We start from the raw sequence: 25,678 nt of genomic DNA on the forward strand, positions 1-25,678 counted from the left end.
CTCCTTCCACTCCCTTGGAACCTCTGCTGTTGTAAGACTCTTATTAAACAGGCATGCCAATGCTACTGCCAATTCTCTGGAACATTCCCTTAAGATGTGTGGTGATATGTCATCAAATCCTATTGCCTTATTGACATCAAGGCTATTTATTTCCTCAACTATCTCCTGCTCACTCACAATTAAGCCATCCTCTCCTTTGTCCTCTAAAATTAAGTTCCTCATGATTCCACCATCATCAGGATGAAACACCCTTATAAACTGATCACTGAATTCTACCATTCTCATCCATTATCATTATTATTTCTACTTGCCACATATCTAAAAAACTGTATCGTTTTTCTTCTCCTGATATGCCGATTTCTGCTCATACTGCACTTTTGTTTTCCTTACTAACTGAGTCATCACTCTTGAATTGTTCTTTATGCTCTTCATGAAACTGATTCATGTAACATTCATATAACATCAGCAACACCACAGTATAAAAATTCACAGTGCAAAAGGAAAACAACTGACCCCATTTAGTTTTCTGGAATTTATCCATGGTATATTGTAAACACAAACAGATATGTCTGTAGTGATCATCACCAACAACAAGACCTTGTGATTCTTGTCATAAATACAGAATCTTTTTTTCTTATAACTACAACCAGAAAAGGTTGTAAAGTTATAGTACATTAGTACTGTGGGTGGTCTAAGGAATTTTTTTTTTTATTAATTTTATAATTTTTTTTCACTTTTTATTTATTTTTTACATAATCTGGGAAAAACCTGCTCTACAGACCAAATGAAACCTTTTCAAGCGACTTCAAGCCACCAAATAAGTGACACAATGGTCTCTCACGAGATGTTGAAATTTATCTCCATCATGAGATTCAAACCTGCAGCCTATTTGCTGGAGAGCAGATATGCTGACCACTTGATCAACTAGGCCAGCAAATCTGCTTCCTTAAAGGAAGGAAGTAGAAAGAGAAGGTAGTATTAGATGAGATTAAAGCTATGAGAATACAAAACATGGTATGAGAATGAATATGAATGAATTATTGTTTAGTAAAACAGCAAGACTGTAAATGTAAAGGTCATGAGTCTGTTGTCATGATATGATAAAAGTAAGTTGAAATGGTCTGTGAATGCAAATGGATAAATGGAATGGAATATATATATATATATATATATATATATGATGTTCTGCAAGAAAGTGAGCAAAGATCCAATTTCCAACTTTTGCTGGAGATTCTCCTTTTTAATCTCAGTGAGAGTCCCCTCACCCCTCATAACTGACTTCAACATGTTTATTTAATTATATTTTTGCTTTTAAGGTTACTAAGGTTTTATTTTGTTTACTTGCTTATTTTCCACTTCAAAAAGTTAGAAAATATTTTCTACCTGTTTGAAGTAGTGCCACTATGGCACTATAGGATACCATAATTTTTTTTGGCTGTAATGATGCCTGGCATGATACAGTAAAATAATGCACGTGGATAAATGAAATCTAAATTAACACTAAAATATCGTCACATAAAATATGACATTAAAATAATAACTATTCAAAGAGAATACCTCAAATGATGATACGGCAAGTGTGGATAATCCATCTACATATGGTCCGAGGATGTTGTGTTCACGAACCCTTAAGTTCTGTTTGTTTCTGGGGAAAAAAAAAAAAATGTGAAAAAATTTTAAAGAAAACTGATAAACTGCACAGATTAATACACTAGACTCTCACTATAACAAATTCACAGGGACCATAGTTTGAGTTTGTTATAGTGGATTTCATTTCACATGGCATTATACCTATGAAGCTTTGGTAGAGACTTTTCAGTAGTTTGTTATGTGGTATTTATTACAGGGATAATCAACAGGTAGCATTATTTCAGTTTTTCAAAGTAATGTCATCGCATTACTTTGAATGTCATCATAAGAAAAACACACATATTATTATCATCATAGCATTTATTGATAATTGCTGAATCAGGGCATCAATGTTAGTCCCTTAAATTTAATGATAATTAAATGCTGCCTGACAAATTTAGGACATATACATCATTTTGAAACGTGTAGAACTCTGTCAGATCATGGCTCATGAACAGAAAATAAAACAAAATATGCTAAAGCAGTCACCTGTGAATGCCATTTAGTAAACATCAACCAAAATGATGATTCGTATATTAGTTCAGATTAAAAAAAAAAAAATAGGGCATTTCTGTTACTTTTTTTCTTTTTTTTTTTAAGTAATCAAGAGATTATTGCAATGCTATAAAGGTAAAAAAGATAAAAAAAAAGTTGTGGAAAGGAAGACTTAACACTGGATTTAAAAAAAAAAAAAAAAACGAAGACTAGGCACAGACTTTTCCAAAACACAAAGTAGTAGGAATGAATGAATGAATGAATGAAAGGGAAGGAAAAAATATTTCTGAGTTTGGAATTAAACCATAAATGAATAATGCACATTTGTTACACATGACTTAACATATTTAGAGGAGAGTGGAGAATACATTCTGATGTATGCTAACATGAAAATATCTGCAGAAAATGCAAGCAGCAGAAACTGAACATTATATGAAAGCGGGTGCTTAGATTGGTGAGAGATGAGCTCCTAAATTACCTGACTGCTCTATCTTGAACCAAGTTAAGCATTTATGAGGCTCTTGGGACCAAATGTGAGAAACTTTAATATTTGGACAGATTTGAATTTGTATAGAATTAGTAATTATCTAGTTGAATGACTACCATCATTCACCTAGCCTTCTTCATTGTTCTCCTACCTTGAACAAAAGAGAAAAAAATAAAGCATTATATTTTATTTTTATTATTTTTTATTATTCCATACATGAAGATCACAGGACCTATAACACAAAAGCGTTATGTGTGGGCAAGTGATTAAGGAGAAAGAAGTAATCTATAAATATGTTTCTTAAAAAGTTAGGTACTGTACCTGGGAAAAACAGCATGGGGAAGATTATTTCAAAGAACAGAGGAAGACAGAACGAAAGAAGATAATAAGAATTTCAATCAGTATGTTTGGTGTTTGATAGAGTATGGGTGTTGACCAGGGATGTTTTAGTTTTTACCATGATTAGAAGAATGTGGAGGAATGGTCCAGTTCAACATAGTAATACCCATAAAAGTACATATAGAAAAGGCATAAAGCAAAAACAGAGTGCCTATGGGAAAATGACTGAAAAGAGTCTGAGAGGGGGGGGGAGGTCACCTATTAAGTAGCTTGCCTTCTTCTGTATATCATGAAAAATTAATTCTTAGGGAGGTTTTTGCTGCATCACCTCAAATGTGAAAACAATACCTGAAGGGTGGTCGGGCAGGGCTGAGAGTTAAGCAGGAGAGAAGTAATGCTTTAAATGAAAAAGACCACAAAGTTTTTCAGAGGCTGAGAAGGCTATTGATGTAAATACTTGTGCCAGAATAAGCTGGATATGACAGTCAACCCAAGAAAGGAAAGCTGATCTCAAAAGAATATCAGAACATTATCAAAAGCCTGTAGGAGTGAAGTAGGATCTTTCTTGCAGGTAAATAGGATAGGACTGAGTTTTAATAGACTGAAATTCACTAAGCTGTCTTCAGCCCACTTGAGGATGGTGAGGAGATCAGTATTTAAGTCACTGGTTGTGGAAGATCTTAAAACTTCAATCATTTGAGTACTGCAGGGTTTCTCAAATGAAAAGGAGGAATGGAGAGTGCAGTCATCAGTCAAACGATGAATAGGATATGAAGTCAGAGAGAGAGAAGGTCATTTGAAGTAAATGAGGAAGAGCATGAGTGAAAGTATAGATCCCTAAGGTACTCCAGCATTGATAAAAAAAATCTGATGAGAAGAAGCCATCCACTGTGACAAGCAACAAAAGAAAGCTGACAATCTAATCACAAAGAGCAGGAGGGGAAATCATAAAATTGTAGCTTGTTCAGGCCTTTGAAATATCAAGTGACCATATGGGTTTCTCCAAATCTTTCCATGGCCTGAGTCCAAAAGTGAGTAAAATTAGCAAGGAAGAGCTGTAGAATGAGAATGGAATCCATATCGGTGATCACTAATTAAATGATTCCTCTCCAGGTAGTGAAGTAGCTGTTTGTTGATGACCATCTTCATTACTTTCAAGAGTACTGAGGTGAGAACATATTTTGATCTAACTTTTTATCTCCCTTTTTTAGGCACAGGTTAAATAAAGGCTAGTTTTCATGCTATTGGACAGATATTGGATAAATATGACAGCCTATATATGTACAGGATGGGTATTAATTCTGGCGCACAAGTTGTTCTGAGCACAACTGGAATGATGCCATCTGGATGAGGGGACTTAACAGTAATAAGATTAGTCAAGATTTTTCTGATGTCCTTCTGTCAAGAGATAAGAGGAGGCATGGAATGTTTATGGTTTATGGTAGTGAAAGAGGTGATTTACTTTGGTTGTCTAAACAAAAGTTGGAGGAAAGAAGATTGCCTTATCCTTGGATGAGATTACCATGGTATCATCAGGATATGAAAGAGAGAGAGAGAGAGAGAGAGTGAGGTGGAAACAAAGGAGGGCAGAGTTACACCCAACAGCCTTGGTGAGAAACAAAAGGTTCAACTACCAGTTGGTACAAGCTTATTGTATTTCATCCTTATGAAGTCTGCTTTGGAACTGTTAATAACTGATAAGTTTTTACACTTGTTTCAGACTGTATTGTAAGCCAAATGAGAAGCTGGAGTTCTTGTTCTAAGACACTGAACACATGCCAGATTTTGATCATGGACTGTTGAAGTACATTTTTAAAGAATCAGGCCTTGGATAAGGGTTGAAGATTTTCAGGGGCATGTGTAATAAAGGCCTTCATTCCAGAATTATTTCACTATTAATTTATTGCAGATATTTGAGTCAGAAGAGCAAAACCAGTAACAATTCCTCATGTTATCCCAGTTAGCAGTACTATGGTGCCATAGGGTACAAGGCTGAGATTGGCTGGAAGGAGATTATCAGTAGAAAAGGAGACCTGGATAAGATTATGAACATAATTACCATGAGGAGAGAAGATATCCACAATGCATTTGGAGGGACAGCTGGTTAAGAAAACGTCCAGAGTGTTTGGTAGGTTAACTACTTCTGATAGATCAAGATCGAATGCAAATGATTCAGCTTCCCTTCCAGATTAATCTGTCTAGTTTGTGTTATGGATGTTAAAGTCTCCTAGGAAGACAATCTTGCAATTTAGGTAATCAGAATGTAGGAAATCAACTTTTAGGAATAAGGAGTCAGAAAGGGCTGCATAGTTGTCAGCATTAGGAGAGCAGAAAATGAAGGCTATAAAGTGAGTAAGGAAATATTTACCCAGAGTAGATTGAAAAATGGAGATTCCAGGTTGGATAATTTTTTCGGCAATGGATATCAGATTTAACAAAAGCACATGCTTCTTTCTTTTTTTTTTCTGAACTACACCATTCAAGATAAAACTGGGAGGGCTGTAGTTGTGGAAAATGCCAAATGGAGTTCCATTAGGAACTCCAGTTGGCGTTTTTGCATATTCGCATAGCAGATTCGGGTTGTGATGCCTGTCAACAGTGGTGTATATCATTAATCTTTGTATGGATGCCTTGCATGTTGGTGAGATGATGTGGAAGTGTTTTTAATTGGAAAAATTTTTGGTCTTCATTTTTTAGATTTTTAGTCTTACTCTTGCAACATCCAAATTTATGGCACAATGATTTTTCTCTTCTTATTACAAATATAACCTCCTCAGCATCCAAGCAATTGGGTAACAGAAATCATATTCAGTTCATATTAGGTGCATATTACACTTGACAAGAAATATTATTCAATATTTCTTGAATATATAATACCTAAATATTTTAGGTAATACTTTATATGTCCCAAGGGTGGTGTCTGTGCATACATCCGCTCCAAAATACCTTGCCAGAGAGCACCCAACCTAGAATCACCCAACTTTGACCTTCTTTGGATGAAAATATCCCTACCCAACTCAGTCAAATTCATATGCTGTCTCTATCACTCCCCTAATACAACCAACCATTCTGAGCTCTTTCATTTTCTCTCCTTAAAAATTGACTTTCTCCAGTCCCACTTTCCCAACAGCGAAATCATCCTCCTCCTAGGAGATTTTAATGTCCAAAACACCACCCTTGGGTCAAAGGAGTTAAAGAGAGTGTAGTTTGGAAGGTTGAGGTGAATAGTGCTGTAGGGAAGGAGGTGCTGATCAACAGGAGATCTGTTCACATATGTCACCCATCTCTGGACAAATGCCATGGAGAAGTTTGGTGAATCTCAAGCGGATGGACTTGATATCTCCAGTGTTTGACCAGGTCTGGCACAAGGACTTACTAAGCAGTAAGTCCTTGCACTGTGCATTCTGTCTGGATGCACACTATATGTGGTGGTGGATTGCTCCTTATCCTCTCGTCATTCAACTAATGCCGGGGTTCCTCAACGTTCTGTCCTATCACCAACCCTCTCCTACTATATATCAATGACCTACTTCAGCTTACCTCCAACCCAATACACAGTTTTGCAGACGACAGCACATTGCACTCCTCCCTTTCTTTTGATAAACATTACTCCACACAACTCACCTCAACTCAACCAACAGAACAACAATCACCACTGTCCCCAATTCAGACCTCCAAGCCATCCTCCAATGTGGTTCACATAACCTAGTCAATTTCAATGCAATAAAACCAAGTACTGTCTCATTTCTCATAAAAAAGAACCATTCTCTCCCAGTATTATTTTTGACACCCAAATTTCCAGACAATTTGAGATTTCTCTTCTTGGAATTACCCTGACATCAAGCCTCTCCTGGCATAAACACATAACAACCACTGCGTCCTCAGCTTCTAAAAAACTAGGATTTCTCTTTCTCTCAAGACGTTACTTCACCCCTGAATAGCTGTTAACCTTATTATTATTATTACGGGTATCTCCATGGAGTCAGTAGACTCATCGCGGGAGACCCAAACTAGCAAAACAATATCTGTCATATCTCTTCTTGAATTCATTTACAGATGAAGAGCTCACAACAAAGTCAGGCAATGAATTCCACTCATTCACCACCCTCCAGGCAAAAAACCTTGTTCTGACACCTTTGTTAACCACTCTCTTCTTTAATTTCCAGAGATGACCTCTTGTTCTTCCATCACTATCACACAGCTGAAACATTTCCCCTGCATCAATCCTATAAAAACCTTTTAGTAATTTGAATGTTTCTATCATATCCCCTCTTCTTCGCCTATCAGCCAATCTCTGCAAGCTCTCCACAAGCTCTCAATCTATCAATGTAGGGAGCATTTTTTATATCACTCACCAACTTGGTCACTCTTCTCTGAACCCTCTCCACAGCCTCCTCATCTCCAAGGAATCCAGGTGACCAGACCTGAGCACAGTAATCCAAATGTGGAAGTATCAATGCTTTATAAAGGGGAATAATAACCTCTTTATCTCTGGATGTCAGTGTGTTCCTCAACAACCAAGTAATCCTATGTGCAATCTTGGACACCTTAGCAATGTGTCCTCTGAACTTCATCTCCTTATCTACCAATACCTCTAAGTCCCTAGCCTCATCAATCTCTTGGAGTACCTTTCCATCTATGTAGTACACAGCTGGTAATCTTTTAATCCCAAAATGCAAGACTTTACACTTTTCCACATTGAACTGACATCCATTTTCTTTTGCCCATTTTACCAGCTTATTTAAATCCTCCTGCAAACTTTCAACATCAGCTTGATTTTTTATTGCACTACACAACTTTGCATCATCAGCAAACAACTGAATATCTCCCTTTAAGCCGTTTCCTATATCATTTATATACAAATTAAACAACATTGGCCCAAGTACAGAGTATACAGAGTATACAAATCACAAATCTGCCCAACCAACGAATACTGCTCCCACATATGGGATGGGCCCTCCAAAAGCTGCCTCAAAATGCTCGACACAATCCAGTGGAGAGCAATCTGATTTATTAATGACCCATCTCTTACCAGCTCACTCCCCCCACTTTTGCGCAGATGATTGGTCTCCGCACTGTGTGTTTTCTACAAATATTTCCATGGAAAATGTTCATCTGAAATAGCATCAATAATACCCCCACTAAGTACTAAGCTCGTTGGAACACGTGCAGCTGCTGCTCAACATCCCTGCACAGTGCACCTTGAAACCCATAGAACAAGTTTCTTCTCCTCCTTCATCCCTGCAACTGCTATACTATAGAACAGTTTCTCCTTGATGTGTTCCCTAAGGAATACAATCATTCAAATCCAATGTGAACAGGTACCTTCTTTCCCAATCCATATACGGTACTAATGTACTATAGGTTGAACTACCAACCTCTCATGTATGGATCAACATTTAAAATAAAAAAAAATAAAAAATAAAAAATTCTACAAAAACAGAAGAAAATTATCTCATTTTTGGATATGCTAATTCTTTATTTTAATAAAGATAATGAACATTATCTGAAGGAAACCACTTAGAGTTAACAAAAAGAAGTGGAACAAGTAAACCAGCAAACAATAAATATGCAAAAAAAAAAAAAAATCTACAAAACTTGAAAATGACACAAACAGAAAAGTCAAGGTAAATGCCCTTGATAAGGAAGAAGAACTGGGGAATAATCCGAGACTTTGGTGTGCTGACTTGCAACTAAATCCAGCTGTCATTTGATTTCTAGTAAGTAGCAACAATGGATATTGTCGAACATCCTATTTGGCTACCACTTGGATAATATTAGCTTCTCTTCAAATATTCAACAGCATCAAATTATTCAATTATTCACTGGAGCTATCAATAGTCAACTTCATTCAAAAACTGATTCAAAAACCAAAAATTTAACTGTTTGTACATTAAGTAATTTTTTTATTTTTTTTCTATAACATGATTGTGATTTAAAAAACAATATCAATGCAATCCATTGTTATATTTTTGCAAAACTTTAAGCACATAAAAAAATGCTCAGACACCATATGGATCTCTCCAATCAGCCAGCTTTATCTGAAAAAGCAACCTACCAAGGTATGGTTGAAAAGTGTGTCTCCCTGCCATGCCCTCATAAGAGGATAAATAAACAATAAGTGGTCAGAGTGATAAAAGAGACCTGAAATTACAGCTACCTAACCATGTATTATATGTGTGAATGCATGCATGCATGCATACATACATAAATGGAAAAACTTATTTCTCACCCTTTTACTCACTACTTCCTTTTTCAACTTCTTGAGACAGTCCTTGTCCCTGTTCCTTCCGCTTGTTTTACGATATGAAAAATTTCCCCATTATTAATCTGATTATAATCCTTCAACAGTTAAATGTCTCAATCATATCCTCCCTTTGTCTTCTACCACCAAACTTCTGCACTATGCATGCCCTCAGTCTAACTCATAACCAACACTGTACACTCCTGATGCCATTTTTCTGTTATCTTGTCTCTGTACCCTCTCCAAGGGTACTTCATCCCCTTAAATCCCAGTGACCAGATCTGAGAACATATATCCAAATGTGGTCTGATCAAAGAAAGCTTTAAACAATGAGACTATCATCCTTTTATCGCTTGTGGTCAATGTCTTCCTCAATACTGCAGCAAATCTCTGAGATGTCTTCACAACCTTTGCAATATGAAGGGGTACCATAAAAGACTGGAATCATTTATTTTTTATAATTTTATTAAGGTTTATAATATCACATTCTAGTCTCCTTCAAAGTACTCTCCATGTGAGTCAATGCACTTGTCTCACATGGAGAGCACATTTTCTCCATGCTGGAAACAGTTCTGGATTCAACTGGAATACTGTTTATGGCCTCCAGCAACTTTTCTTTCATCTTGTCTGTATCAATGAATCGCTGCCCTTTCATGATTATCTTTATCCATAGGAATGAAAAAAAGCCATTTTCAAAGTTATTCAATGATGAGAAATTAAATTTGTCAGTTGGCTGTTTAAATCTTGCTGCTGTTTCAATCTAAGAAATTTAGCTATTAGTTATACTTTGTTTGTTTCCAAGGTATGTTTAGCTGAGTTGTCAGTAATTCTCTCAAGGACATCCCAAATATCTTGATTTAAATAACTAAAAAGTGCCATTTTAAATTTAGAATCTGATTTTGAGCAATGTTAAGTTTTTGTATATAAAAAATTTGAATCTGCTCTCTAAGCATTATTTTCTTCATATGGCTGTAAATTCTTAGTCCATTTGCTGAGTGAATTTCCTTTTTAGCTTGATGCATTAGGAATAAGATTGCTGCCTTTGCATGCTCTCTCTCTCTCTCTCTCTCTGAATATCTCCCTGTAGTTCCATAACAATATTACAGACATAAGGAGTGAACAGTAATGCTCCTAGTAATGAACCCTGTGGAACTCCATTTGTAGCTTTCTACTCTCAGATACTGCTCATAAATGTACAACACTCTGATATCTATCAGAAAGTCAGTTAACAATCTAATCGACTAACCTGATATCAAAACCCATATGATGCAACTAAAAAACCAACTTGTCATGTGGCACCTTATCAAATGTCATTACAAAATCCAAAAAATTACAGTGTATGCCTTATCCTCATCCACTGAACTTTTTACTTTATTGTAAAAGGTAACCAGATTACTAAACCAAGAGTGCCACTTAACAAATCCATGCTGGCTTGCATAAATAATTTTACCCTCATCTGCTCAATTCTGTATACAAGTTCTTGCCAATTCCACAAAATCCTGTAGTAAGATTTTGTATTTCTTCTAAATAGCCTTATAATTTGATACCCCCATTCTACCACACCACCAGGATGGAACACCCTGGTAAAGTGATCATTAAATAGCTCAACTATTTCATCTGCATTGGCCACCTGAGTCCCACCTCTAACAAGCAAGACAATCCTGTCCACAATCACTTCCTCCTACTTGCCACATGGCAAAAAATCTTCATGTAATTCTCCTTGGATTGCAGCACTAGTATCCTGTCGTATTCTTTTTCTCTCCTTACAGTAATAATCAATTTCTTAGCCTAAGCCTTATATTTTTCATGCAATTGTACTACATCTCTCTCTCTCTCTTTTACGTCTTCCATAATCTTTTTCATTTGCAATTACTGTTTAATTTCTCTAGTCATCCAAATGATTCCAAATCACTATCTTCTTCACTCATAGTATGCAATCTACCAATGTTGTCCACACTTTTTTTCTTAAGTATCTCTAATCACTGCTGATCTCTCTTCCTTCAAATTCTTTAATTCACTGTACTACTGGAAGTTGTTTTTCCCAAGTCTATGATAACTGCCTGTCTTATAATTCAACATAAGTTCCTTCAGACTTGACAGTTCTATATGCCTATTCATCCTTCAAGTCAGGATAATATGGTCAATCTCACCAACTAAGGACAAGTATGGCATCTGTCATAATCAAATCCTCTGATGATATGACCAAATTCAAAACTCTTCATCCTTATGTCCTCTCGCACCATGTGCTGCCTAAGTTATCCCTCAAGAAATCCAAAAATTCAGTTTCCTTACTACTACATTTTCTACAGTATATTGCTAGAGTTGAAGCAACATACTGTAGAATTTTATATTGCTAAGCAATATACTGTAGAAATATACTGTAGAATTTTATATTGCTATAGTTGAAGCCCCCCCATAATTACCACTCACCTACTTTGCACTTGCCAAATGAATTTGCCTAAACATTTCCTGCTCATCGTCATCTATATACCCCAATCTATAGCAACATTCCACTAAATATCTTGTCTTATAAACACCCATTTCACACCATACACTGTCAAAATCATTAGTGTTATTTCCACTTTCTTCACCCCCTAGAGAGAACAATTCATCACTTATCATGACTAGCACTCTATCACATATTTACCCTCCCTAATCTTGCCATACCATAGCCTTTTGTTTCTATCTGTGTCAGAACATCCTCCTCAGTTTACCAAATTTCACTGATATCAATAATCTTTGGAGAGACTGAGCCAATCAATGCCACAAACAAATTCCCTTTATTCCTAATGTGCACAGCATTTGTATACAGAAAAAACAGTGCACTGTTAGTATTCTTACAGTCGTTATCACTCCCTGCACACTCCACCTGGCTCTGCAATATACATAGACGCTCTCATTTCTCAAGCCTTTATCCCTGTATGAGGCCATCTCTGGAATATTCCACGCTTGCAATTCCAGTTTCTCAGCCCTAACACAATCTCCTTGCCCAGAAAACAAGTTTCTCCAAATGTCTGCATCCTGCATTCAAATATAACCAATCTCTTGCATACAGATTACTTTTATTCTCAAATGTACTCCAATCATCCACATATTCCAGACCTCTCGTCCTACATACTCTCACTATCATCTAATTCATTATCATTGTTCTTCTCTTCTACTCCATATTGTCATACCAAGACAACACACTCAGTATCTCCCCTCTGACATTTCTACTACACTATCTATAACATCAATCTAAAATCTCTTGCTACACAATTCGTGCTATCTCTCAGGTTATTCATACCAACCGGTACTATCATCTCTGCTATATTTTCATCTTGTCTTATTGTCATTGCCAAACTCTATCATTTCACCAAGCAAGCAGTCCTCTACATACCTTGAATCATAAAATCTCTATAGATAATGCTGAGCAGATTCATTCATCCTTCTCCCACTGACATCCCTAACACTTTTCTGCTTCTGATCTCCTTTCTCTCTCACACCTTCCCTCCTTCTGCCCATCTCATTATCTCTTTCTTCCATATTCTCTCTGCTGGGGACCTCCTCAAATATCCTCTCTTCTTCTGTCTTTCCCATTCTCTCAACTGCGCTCCTCCATCCTTCTTTCACATCTACACTCATTCCTTGCATTAGCCAACCTCTTCGCCTCCTAGTCCCTTCATTTTCACTCTCCTCAACTCAGTCGTCATGCCTTCTATCTCTTTTCACATCAGTTCTATTTCTCTCTTTCTTCACACATCCTGATTTCAACTGACATTCCCACACACACACACACACACACACACACACACACACACGCGCGAAGTTTCAAATGCAGGATTTCTTGATTTAGTGCTGTATAGCATGAGCAATACTTGTAACCACTGATAAACTAAATTAAGATATAACACTCTTTTATATTAGGATGATTGTAAGAAGTAAATTGCAAGTAATTTGCTAACTGTAGGTTTTGATAAACCGTAGAGTATATTGATATGATATGAGTTAAAAAATTTAAGATTTTTCTTGTTCATATTTTCCTGTGAATTTGAATTTAGAGTAAAACTGCAGTGATTACTCAATTCAATAAATGCTGTATAGTGTCTCCCTCCCCCATCTATAAAACATCTCCACACATCTTCTATGGAAAGTAAGCATATAGTGGGAAAAGGGGCACTGAATGAAGTTGAGCCATGAATAGTTTGGCAAGCTGCCTGCTTGCATTTTGACCTATTAATAACTCGAAGACTTGATATTAATATTTTTTTTTTTATTTTCTGATATTTAAAAAAAAAAAAATTGCTGAAATTTTATTTTTAAATAACAGAATATCTGCTGGGGTTAAATTTATACAGAAATAATGATTTATTAATAAGCAACGACTCGACAATGCCAAGTCTGCTGAAAACTCCATGTTAGTACAGAGGGTGGTAAATTTATTATGTATTTTATATTCTGAAATAATTAATCTGCATTTTTATCACAAATTAACTTTTCAATTAAATTTTTATTAAGTTAACGAATATGAACAACAGAGACATAATAATATATTTATATGAAATAATTAAACATCTATTATAGTCTGGCTTGTGTATTTTGATTTGGCCAAATACATGGGATATACTATTTGTGTATGGTATGATTTTTTAAGATGTCTCTTAATTAAGATTTTTGAGATGTGTTATTAAGATTTTTAATATTATTATTAAGCCCTCCAGGGAGTCAGAGACACATCGAGGGAGACCACATACTACACACACACCAGCTATCATACTTATTCTTGAATTCATTCACACTGCTTGCACTCACAACATCCAATGGCAATCCATTCCAATCAAGCACCACCCTCTGAGAGAAAAATCTAGCCCTAACACTCTTCTTGGCAGCCTTCATTCTCAGCTTCCAAGGATGCCCTCTCGTCCTTTCCCCACCCTGCATAAATTGAAAAATCCCATCAATTGAAATCCTGTATCACCCTATCCGCAGTTTGTATGTAAGTCTCAATCATATCACCCCTTTTTCTCCTGTTTGCTAGTGTCTGCAATCTACAAATTCTCAACCTGTCTTCATAATCAGTATTCCACAATCCTGATATCATTTTTAACACTCACCTTTGTACTCTCTCCAATATATCACAATCACAACAAAAACCAGGAGAACAGACCTGCACACACTAGTCCAAGTGAGGTCTTATCTAGGCCTTGTAAAGAGGCAAAATAACATCCTTACATGTGAACATTCATTTGAGCATTGCAATCATCTTTTGAGTTGTATTTGCAATCTTTGCCACATGGCCCCTGAACTTTAACTTCTTATCTATTAACACTCCACGATCCCTAGCCTCATCAGTTTCTTCTAGCCTAATCCCACAAATATAATATGATATTGGATAGGTAATCATGCCGAAGTGAATGACTTTACATTTACTGACATTGAACTGACACCCATTTTCCCATGTCCACAATTCCAGCTTATTCAAATCATTCTGCAAGGACTGCATATCAGCAGTATTCATGATTACCCTGCCTATCTTTGCATCATCAGCAAATAACTGTATGTTGCTTGTCAAATCCTTCCCAATAGCATTAATGTACAGATTGAATAACAGTGGACCAAGCACTGATCCTTTATATTATATGAAACTTCCCTAAGTACACCACTTGTTACCTTAAACCTTGCAGACTCAGATCCCCCGTATACCACTTTTTGATATCTATCAGTCAGCCATCCTCTTATCCATGTTAATGCTGTATAACCCAAACCCATTTTCTCCAATTTATGCAGCAGTCTGTCATGTTGAATTCTGTCAAAAGCCTTAGCAAAATCCAAAAGTATCATGGTGTATCCATTCCCCTTGTCTAGTTCAATGGTAACATTTTCATAGAATGTGAGCAAGTTGCTAAAACATGACCTTCCCTTAGTAAACCCATGTTGTTCATTGCAAAGTAGAGATTCACTGTCAACCCATTTCTGAATGCAGGCCGTAACTAATTTTTCTAAAATCTTCACCACCACCACTCCTGAGATATTAACTGGTCGATAGTTTGATACATCAGTCTTTGCACCACCCTTATGCAATGGAATTACCATACATTCCTTCCATTCCTGCAGAATCTTCCCTGTTCTGAGACTCATATTAAACATCCTGGTCAAAGGAATGATCAATTCAGCTGAACACTCTTTTAGCACACATGCTGATATTCCATCAGCCCCTATTGCTGAATTCTTATTCAGTTTGTGCAACAGCTCTAATGCCTCGGCCTCACACACCAGTGTTTCTTCATCTAGTGAAGAGGTAACAGTGAGCTCAATGTTGTGTTCACTAGGTTGATAGCTTTTAACGAAATGGGCACTCATTAACTGAACAACCTGTTCTGCATCAGTACCCCTCACTCCATCTGGATTTAGAAGAGTTATTCTTTCATATTCATTCTTTCTTTTACTTGCAGCAAATCGATAGAATTCTTGTGGGTTGTCTTTAGCACACAGAACCAGTTTCTTTTCATAATCAGACTTTGCTTTCCTTACAACAGTTGTGACTATTCTAGCCTGCTGCTTATAACGTTCATAACGGACGTCATCCTTATGCAAACGGTATTCCTTCCACATCGTCCTTTTCTTACGAATCTCTTGCTTAATAAGATTACACATCCATTTGACTCTTACTCTATTTATTCTTCGAACTCTCGAGACACAGTCTGATATCGCATCATTTAAATATTATTTAAATGCTTCCCATACACTGTCGACATCCTTTCCATCCAGCAACCGATCCCATTCCACTGAACTCAGTATACTCCTCAGTTGGTCATAATTTCCTGCTTTGTAATTCAACACATAACCTTTTCTGAATGGAACATTCATAAACTTAGTCACTTCCCAAGTGAGTACCGCATGATCACTGTCACCAACTGGAGGCAGAATAGTTACGTCTTTAACTGAAATGCCCCCTGACACCATAATCAAATCTAGCACTCTTTGACCTCAAGCTCCTTCTGTCACATGCTGCATGAGGAAGTTGTCCCGCAACATCTCAATAAATGCATTTTCATTCTTTTCATGAGATTCTACTGCTACCCAATCAATATTTGTATAATTAAAGTCTCCCATTATGATTACCCTTTTCACCTTTTCTATTTTTCTGCTCACCTTTTCTATTTGGTGATGCATTTCTTTATCACCAGCAATTGATCCACCAGGTCTGTAACAACACCCCACTGTGTAATTTGTCTTGTTAGATTCCACCTCACACCAGATGGTTTCAAACTCACTGCCACGTGAAATATTGTTAGTAGTATTACTACATTCATAGGTCTCAACTCTAACAGGATTTAAGTCATCCAATATCATTAGTAGCACACCCCTTTCTCTCCTATCCACTCTATCCTCCTTCCTAAAAATACTGTACCCATGACACTCGATACCAGTTAATAGGTCTGATTCTGATAGCCAGGTCTCACTAATTCCTACAATCTAAGGTCGCAACATATTGACTAAGGCAACAAACTCTACCCCTTTGTTTCTGATACTCCTAGCATCCATGTACAGATATAATAATCTACCTTCATGTTCTTTAGTATACCCTTGTTTGCAGTCTGCCTGACCCAACTGGACAACTTGCAGATCCTATTCTTCTCTAATGCTTTACACATGTAGACATCTTTGCACACATATGATTGATCCAAACTGGACAAACACAAACCTGAAATCGTTCTCACCTCGTCAACATTCCCATCATTAACACAGCTATATACCATTTTCGCTCTTACACTCACATTCACATCATTCCTCCCTTTATAATGTAGTTTCCCTGATTCTCTGTGTTAGGTCTCATACCAGTTATTAGTTTTTCCAGACTCCTGATACCAAACGAATTCAGGTGTAGGCCATCCCTCTTATACAAATCCAATCTTCCCTCAAATTCACTCCACACATCCAAAAACTCGCATCCATCCCTTTTACATTGCCTACGCATTGAATTGTTTGCCATCATAGCCCTTCTATTTCATTCATTTTTGTCATAGTAAATCGTTCGTACCTACTACAATTACCATTTCATTTACTTTTCGTTTCTGTTTTTGAATTACTTGAGTTATATTTTTAATTTTCGCTCCAGGAAAACTCGATGTTATAACTCTCTCATCTATAGCATGTTTTATTATAGAGTCACCATACCAAATAATTTCTTTCTTTTTACTAACAACGTCACTTACCTGATTTTCATTATTTTTTGACATACATGTTTCCTTGCTTTGTTGTTTCTTATTTTCCTGTTCATTTTTCTTTTTCTCCCTGTACTCATTTAAATGTCTCTCAACTTTTTGCAATTCCCGAGTTGTCTCTCTGATGATCTGCTTCAACTTCGCTATTTTGGCGGTTAATTCATTTTCGTTAACCTCCTCCATGTGCACAATAACCTCGTTAGCAGGGCTAACCTTCTTGTTCTCGCCTGCGGTGCATTTTTTAGCATTACCATTCTTGCCCTTTTTTTGCACCATTCGAAACGTATACTAAATATTAAAATGTCTAATAAAAATATATGATAAAATACTAAATACACTATAAAATACTAAACTCTATCCTAGTATACTACAAAACACTAATTTTCTAAAGGAAAACACAATAAAAACAGACAAAAATCACCAACTTTACAGAAGCACTAAATTTGTCGACCCAAATATTAAAATATCTTAATACAAATATATGATAAATTTATTGTCTCCAAGGTGACTCCAAGATAGAAGTAGCAAATTATCATCAAATTCCTGACATGTACACTCAAGAGATGTACAGGATATGATCGTACTACATGAAAAACTTACACCATTACTAACTTCCTACCTACAATTTTCCTCCAATCAATCTGTTACCTGTCAAGACTCCAACATTATCAGGTGTTCTATTTCTGTCTTCTTCTAAGGCACTTTTTATTGTATCAATCCACCTACATCTTGGTCTTCTCTGGGTCTTTTTCATTCCAACCTGGCAGAGAACACTAGTTTTGCTAATCTTTCCACATCGATTCTGTAAAGTGACCACACGACACCATCTGAAATTAGCTGTGCTAACACATTCTAGATGCTAACAATGCAAGTTCTTTACTAATATCCTCATTTTTAATATGATATTGCCACTGATGCCATCTCTTCATGCCACTAATCTTTCTCAGGACTCTAATACTGTAGTCTTTAGTCAAGTGTTTCATTTCTAACCAAGCACTCAAATCCATAAGTTAAAATTCATCTGAACACTGTCTTGTATACAGATAATTTAGTGGTTAAATTTTTTGGATAATTTCTCTCTTATTCCATGTAAATTTATTCAGTTGGCTTCCTACCATACCAGCTTTGTTGATTCTGTTGTCTATTTCCATATTTAATTTACCATCTTTCCTAAAAATTGTGCCTACATAGATAAAATGTTTTACTTGTTCTATAGGTTCTCCATTCACAATTCAGTTGATATTTTTAATGCTTCTATCTATTTTCACTGTCTTTTGTTGCTGACATTCATACCAAATCTATTACAACAGTTATTCAATTTAGTCAGGGAATCTTGCAGACTTATACCAAATTATTTAAAAGTATAACATCATCTGCATAAAGTAAAGAGCTGAGATTAACATCTGCAATTTTGATATCAGGTTTAATACCACTTTCCTTCATAATGTGATCCATATAGATAATGAATAACAGAGGAGATAATGTACATCCTTGTCTAACACCAGATTTAATCAAACCACGCTGTACTTCTTTCAATTCTAACTGCCGAATTACAACTCAAATAAAGACTAAGTATTGTTGATATAATGCTCCACTGACACCATATAACTGTAGCATTTTGAATCATTTCTCTTGGCACCATGTCATATGCCTTTTCCAGATCTACAAACCTAAAATACAGATCTTTTTTATATCCCCATGATTTCTCAACTATTTGTCATTAAGAAAATCTGATCGTGTGTGCCTCTATGTGGCCTCGTTCTTCACCAAGCTTCTCTTCCACGATCCTTCTCAACCATTTCTCAAGTATACTTGCATAAATCTTACCAGGAACACTCAGTAGGGAATTATCTCTGTAATTCTCACATTCATTTTTATTTCCTTTTTATATATATATATATATATATATATATATGAGTACTATGAGATCTCTACTCCAATCATCTGGAATTAGTCCCTCTGTCCAGGCCTTCTGAACTATGCAGTACAGCCACTGTAACACTTTTATACCTCCACACTTGAACATTTCTAGTCGAATATCATCTACTCCAGCTGCCTTTCCACATTTCAAGCTTTGATGGCTTTTTTTTCTACTTCAAGTATGAATATGTATGTGCAGTCTGATGCTTGCCGGTTGAGTGTTTTGTACCACTGTGCAGTCACTGCTTGTTTCATTTAGCAATTTTTTGAGTTAATTACTCCATACATCAAGGATATCTTTTTCTCCAGTTTTCATATCACTTTTATCATCTCTAATTCCTTTTACAGCTCCTGATATTTATTTTCTAAGTTAAGATATTTATTTTCTGTGCTAAACAAAAGTCTTCCCATGACTATTGTTTAGCTAGTTTAACACAGTGTATAGCTTTCTTATATTTGTCTCTGTATTCTATAAGAGCACAAGCTGACTTATTCACTAGGAACTTTTGATATGTTTTCTTCATTTGCTTCAATGCCTCTTTAACTTCCTGTGTCCACCATGGAGTGCTGACTTTTCTATCCTTGCAGACAACCTCACCACATACCTCTCTGGCTGAATCATTTTCTTCAAGTCTTGCCACTGAATCTCCAAGGTTTGGTTCCTGTTCTCAAACTCTTTCATTTTTTTCTTGAATAATGTTTGTATATTTTAATCTATAGTTAACATTTAAGAGCTGCTCAACTTTTATTCTCTTTGAAATTTTCTTACATGTTCTTATTTTCAATATGAAATTCAATTTTATCCTGCTGAAGACTAAATGGTGATCACTTCCAATTTCAAATCCTCTGTACACTCTAGTGTCTTGCACCAGTGAGAAAACATCACTACCAACAATAACATAGTCAGTGATATATAGCCTTGTATCTTCTTTCCATGTGAATTTGTGCACATTTTTATGTTGGAACATTGTGTTAGTAATAACCAGTCCATGTCCTGAGCAGAAATTCAACAGGTATTTGTCATTATTATTAGCTTTGCTCTTTTCTCCAAATTTTCCCAAAATATTTTTTGTATGTCTGCCAATCATTTCCTACTCTGCTATTTAGATCCCCAACAAGGACCAACTTTTCCTTTTTTTTATTGTGTCAGTTGCTTTCTCTATAACCTAAAAAAATCCCTCCACTTCTACCTTAGTAAAACCTTCTGTGTGACCACAGGCACAAATAAGTCTCATTGTCCAGTTCCCCATTCCGATATTTGCCCACATCACTCTACTTGACATTGCCTGCCATTCAAGAAGATTAGACGTGTATTTAGTGTTGCATACTATAACTACTCCTTTTCCATGATTGTTATTGCTGAATATAACATTTATATATATTGCTTAGAAAGATCTCACCATTTTTGTCGATTTTTGTTTCGGTCACTCCTATTATGTAGATCTGATACTTATCCAATTCCTCAGCCAGCTTCATTTCTTTGCAATTCAAGCTTCTTATTTTGATAATACCAATCTTGAACTCTGATGATGTTGAGTTGGGGTGTGTTTCAGGATTTGTTCCAGTAGCTGATTTTTCACAGTTCGCCCTAGTTTCCTGGCGAAAATAATTGGGGCCTTGTTTAACTGGGCCCCAGCTGGTATGAAATTCTGTCATGTTGTGCTATCATTTTATTTGTGGTTTAGGCCAATAAGAATGCAATTTGGTTGGCTAAATCCCAAATTGTCAGCCCATCCTTGTTCATTCAGGCAGATACCTAACAGGGTTCATAATGAGAAGATGAGGATTTGAACATTAGACCAGAAGCCCTAATGTCAGAAGCTCCAAAAGAGTAGAATTGGAAGGAAATGGCTATATGATAATATTGCTCAACTTTGAAAAGCCACTTGACAGAATACCACATAGAAAACTATTACAAAACTTACAGCAAATGTGAATTTTATTTTATGAATGTTGCTATCCCCCCCCCCTCACCACCATCACCACCATGAAAGGTTATTTTCAAACCTATAGTATATTTTATATTTTGGTGAGCTAGAGCTTTTGTTTTCCATTTTTAGGTGACATAAGTATGATCAGATATGAATATGACAATGGATTCGAAGCTGGTAGTATGGGCGGGGGTGACTGACAGATACCAGAGAGTAGTATATGGTGGAGTGGAATCTAGAAAATGAGGGCGACTAGCGGGGTACCTCAGGGATCTGTACTAGAGCCCCAGTTAATTTGAATATCAATGATACAGGCTAAATCTTTGCCTGTATCATTGATAGTATATCAATGATACAGGCAAATTTAGTTATTTTTGTTATTTTGCATAATGTTACATTTCCTCAGGGGCTCACTTTAGTGATACGGGTGTGGCAAACCCGAGGTACCTGATGCTGGACCATGCCTTACTTCATGTAATATACATCTGTTATATTATCTGTAGACTGGTCCCTCCTCTTCCTCCCTTGATTCTTTCTTTCTTCTCTTCTTGCTCCTTCCCCCGAATGCTATTAGAGTATTCAAGGGGAATCTTTCCTATTTTTCTATGTCATTTCATCTTGTGCTAACAGGACATTATCAAACACTGTAACATGATCAGGCTATCAAAAAATGTTCATACCACATCGTCCGTCACGTGGGTTACCAAGGGACGTGTACGGGTTTTAGGCAGAGGGACCTGTTCGAAAAATATGTTACAGTCTCCCTTAGACACCACTCCTCAGCACTCTGCTAGAGGAAACTTCATCAATGGGCCCGCTACCCATTTAGGGAGGTGTTTAGGGGCAGCGCAAAGAAATGGTTCTGCAAAAGGATGGAAATGGCAACAACAACGGCACCAGCCTATGGCTTTAGACAACTGGAACATCTTCTCTCTTACAGGGAAGGAGTTGGAACTGGTTGAGGAAGCCAAGCGCTACCGGCTAGACTTAGTCGGGCTTTCTCTAACCAAGAGGAGAGGCTCTGGAACTGTCGACCTGGATAAGGGGTGGAAGCTCTACTACTCTGGTGTGAGCCCAACAATGTCTGCTCAGGCAGGTGTGGGGATACTCACAAGCCCCCAGCTGTCAGACCGTGTTGCTGAGTGGATCCCATTGGGGGGGATGGGTATGTGTGTTAAGGCTTCAGATGAAAAACCATGATTTGGCTGTGGTGCAAGCCTATGCACCTAATCTGGAGTCAGAATACTCTGCCTTCCTAGAGGAAGTGGATGCTGCTTTTGACAGGGTGGCAGCCATGGAATCAGTCCTGCTAATGGGTGACTTCAATGCACATGTTGGAACAGATGACCAGACATGGAGGGGTGTGGTTGGGAGGAACGGTGCCCCTGACCTTAACGTGAATGGGTTGAAATTATTGGACTTCTGCTGTACTAACAGCTTGTCCATAATGAATACCTTCTTCCAGCACCGAGAAGTCCATAAGTATACCTGGTACAGGGATACACTAGAACAAAGGTCTCCGATTGACTTCTTTATAGTCTCAGCAGACCTATTTTCCCTCAGTGTTGGACGTTCGCGTGAGAAGAGGGGCAGAATTGTCAACTGACCACCACCTTGTTGTGTGCACTCTACGGCTTCAGAAACCAGATGCTACCATCAATGCTGGTAGGCCTAAGCAGCTATACCACGTGAAATGGGAGACATTTGGAAAATGAGGTGTGAGGAAGAATTTTGCAGATAACATTTCCTCCACGTTCAAAGAGATTCCCAAGCATACTGCAGATGTTGAGGAGGAATGGAAGCTGTTTAGAACAGCTATCACTGCCTCTGCACTCTCATGGTGTGGCAGAAAGCGGCTCGGCTCGGCATGGCAACGGGCAGTGAGAAAAGGACACCTTGGTGGAACCAAGAAGTCCGAAAAACTGTCCGGGCAAAAAAGGAGTCCTACTTAACATGGCTTAGAGTCAGGTCACCTGAGATGCGTTTGTGGCATGCTGAGGCACGAATAGCTGCTGCTAAGCCAGTAAAGACAGCAAAGCAGAAGGCTTGGGAATCCTTTGGAGAAAGATTAGACTCATCCTATGCAAATACAAACAAAGTATTCTGGCAGACCATCCACCGCCTTCGAGGGAGGAAATCGTGCACAGCAAGGGCAATTAAGGCCTCTGATGGTGCACTTTTAACAACCGAGAAGGATATCCTCCACAAACGGAGGGAATACTTTGAGAGCCTTCTTAACCCAGGTGGCCCAGCAGTTGTGGACATCCAAGAGGTGCAGATCAGGGCAATGAGTAGTCTCACAGCAGAAGAGGTCCATTTAGCAATAAAATTGCTAAAATCAGGCAAGGCTGCTGGTGATGATAAAATTCGGCCCGAAATGCTAAAAGCCTTAAATCGAGACGGTGTTCTCTGGCTGACTTGAGTATGTCAGACTGCTTGGATATCTGGGCAAACACCAAAGCAATGGCAGACAGACATAATAATACCAGTCTTTAAGAAGGGAGACCAGAAGGATTGCAGTAACTATCGTGGCATCTCTCTGCTCAGCCTGCCTGGGAAAGCGTATGCTAAGTGCTTGGAAAGACGGTGCAGGAGCATAGTTAAGTCAAAGTTCCAGGAAGAACAATGTGGCTTTCGTCCTGGTAGAAGCACAACTGACCAAATCTTCACTTTAAGGCAAGTCTTTGAGAAATCTTCAGAATATGCCAAGAATGTCTACACATGTTTTGTGGACTTGGAGAAGGCATATGACCGGGTTCCTCGGGATAAGCTTTGGCAAGTAGTACAGGAGTATGGAGTGGATGGTCAACTATTAGCTACCATCAAGTCCCTGTATGAATGCCCAGAGTTTTGTGTCAGGGTAAACAGCACAAAGTCTGAACCTTTCACAGTCTCTGCTGGCCTCCCCCCAAGGGTATGTTCTGTCACCCCTCCTTTTCATAATATTTAACTGGATTGATAGGCACAGCTGAGGCAGTGAGTGTCTCAGAATTGGAAAATGTAGCATTGGACATCTGCTTTTTGCAGATGACCTAGTTCTGCTTAGCTCTTCCACAGATGACCTCCAGCAGACCCTGGATAGGTTTGTAGCTGTTTTTGCAGACGCCGGAATGAAGATCAGTATGGCCAAAACTGAAACATTTGTGGTCTCAAGACAACAATCCCAGTGCACTCTAAATGTAAGTGGGGTCCCAATGAGATAGGTGGAGAAGTTTAAATACCTTGGGTCCATATTCATGAATGATGGAAAATGGGACGTAGAGCTAGATACTCGAATTGGCTTAGCAAGCTTAATATTGCAGGAGCTTGGCTGTTCGGTAGTATTGAAGCAGGAGTTAAGCCAGAAGGCAAAGCTGGCTGTCTTCAATACAGTCTATGTCCCCATCCTCATCTATGGCATGAGAGTTGGGTAATGACCAAAAGAATGCGGACACAAATCCAAGCAGCTGAAATCAGGTTCCTTCGAGGGGTTGCGGGGCTGACAAAACTCGACAGAGTCAGAAGTTCTGCAATTCGGGAAACCCTCAATACTCAACCACTGCTTCTCCATGTTGAGAGATCACAGTTATGCTGGTATGGGCACCTGGTCAGAATGCCACAAGAGAGGCTCCCTCAGCAGGCCCTCTTTGCCAAGCCAGAGGGTGGGAGGCCAAGGACTCACTGGATAGATTATATCCAAAACCTTGGGTGGACACGTTTGGGAATCCCACCAGAACACCTGAGCTTGGTGGCAGAGGATCGTGACCATTGGAAGTTCCTCTTGCAGCTGTTGCCCCCACAACCCAATTAGGAAGAGTGGGCCTTGAAGATATATATATGTATGTATAATGTTACATACTGTAATTAAAAGTTACAGTATGTAACTTTTAATTTTACAAAAGTTACATACAGTACGTACCAGATTGCAGGAAATTGATGAGGCTAGGGACTAAAAAAAATTTGTAAATATTAATATGATAATAATGATGTTTTCTTTTTGATTCACAAACTTAAATCAAGGTTTCCCCTAAGAAGTCAGAAGGGAGATATTTGTTAGGAGGATAATGGCGAACAAAGATGAAGTTCAGAGAGTATGCTGCAAAATTTAGTAGAAGAGTTCAAAGGATTACTGGGATGCGAAAAAATATGCTAACAAGTAAAGATAGTGAGATTATTTTGTCTTTGTATTAGGCTGTGATTCAGCCACATCTAGACTACTGTGGTCACATGGGTTTCTTGGGGATAAGGAGCTGACAGAGAAAGAGAGAGAGAGAATTCAGAGATGAGTGACAAAGCTGATGAATGGTTTGTGGAATACTCCCAATGAGGATAGGGTGAAGGTGTGTGGATTGCAAAGTTTATTTGATGGGCAAAAAAGAGGAGACATTATAGAAACATAAGATATTAAAGAGGTTTCATAACATTGACACAAAGGAAATTTTTCAATATA

At 37.6% G+C, this 25,678-nt stretch overlaps 1 protein-coding gene across 6 annotated transcripts in view; it reads right to left on the minus strand.

Annotated features, from left to right (window-relative positions):
• Khc-73 (Kinesin heavy chain 73) overlaps positions 1–25,678 on the minus strand; it is an 842,240-nt gene that overhangs the window by 604,779 nt on the left and 211,783 nt on the right. For all 6 annotated transcript variants that reach the window (XM_090407555.1, XM_090407554.1, XM_090407553.1 and 3 more), the window contains exon 6: positions 1,558–1,645. In XM_090407555.1, coding sequence (XP_090263681.1) covers positions 1,558–1,645 — 88 coding nt within the window. The remainder of the gene's footprint in view (positions 1–1,557; positions 1,646–25,678) is intronic.

The sequence above is a fragment of the Typopeltis vanoorti genome, chromosome 17 (genome assembly GCF_054136105.1).
Source record: "Typopeltis vanoorti isolate ZY-2024b chromosome 17, IOZ_Tvanoo_1.0, whole genome shotgun sequence".
Classification (NCBI taxonomy): domain Eukaryota; kingdom Metazoa; phylum Arthropoda; class Arachnida; order Uropygi; family Thelyphonidae; genus Typopeltis; species Typopeltis vanoorti.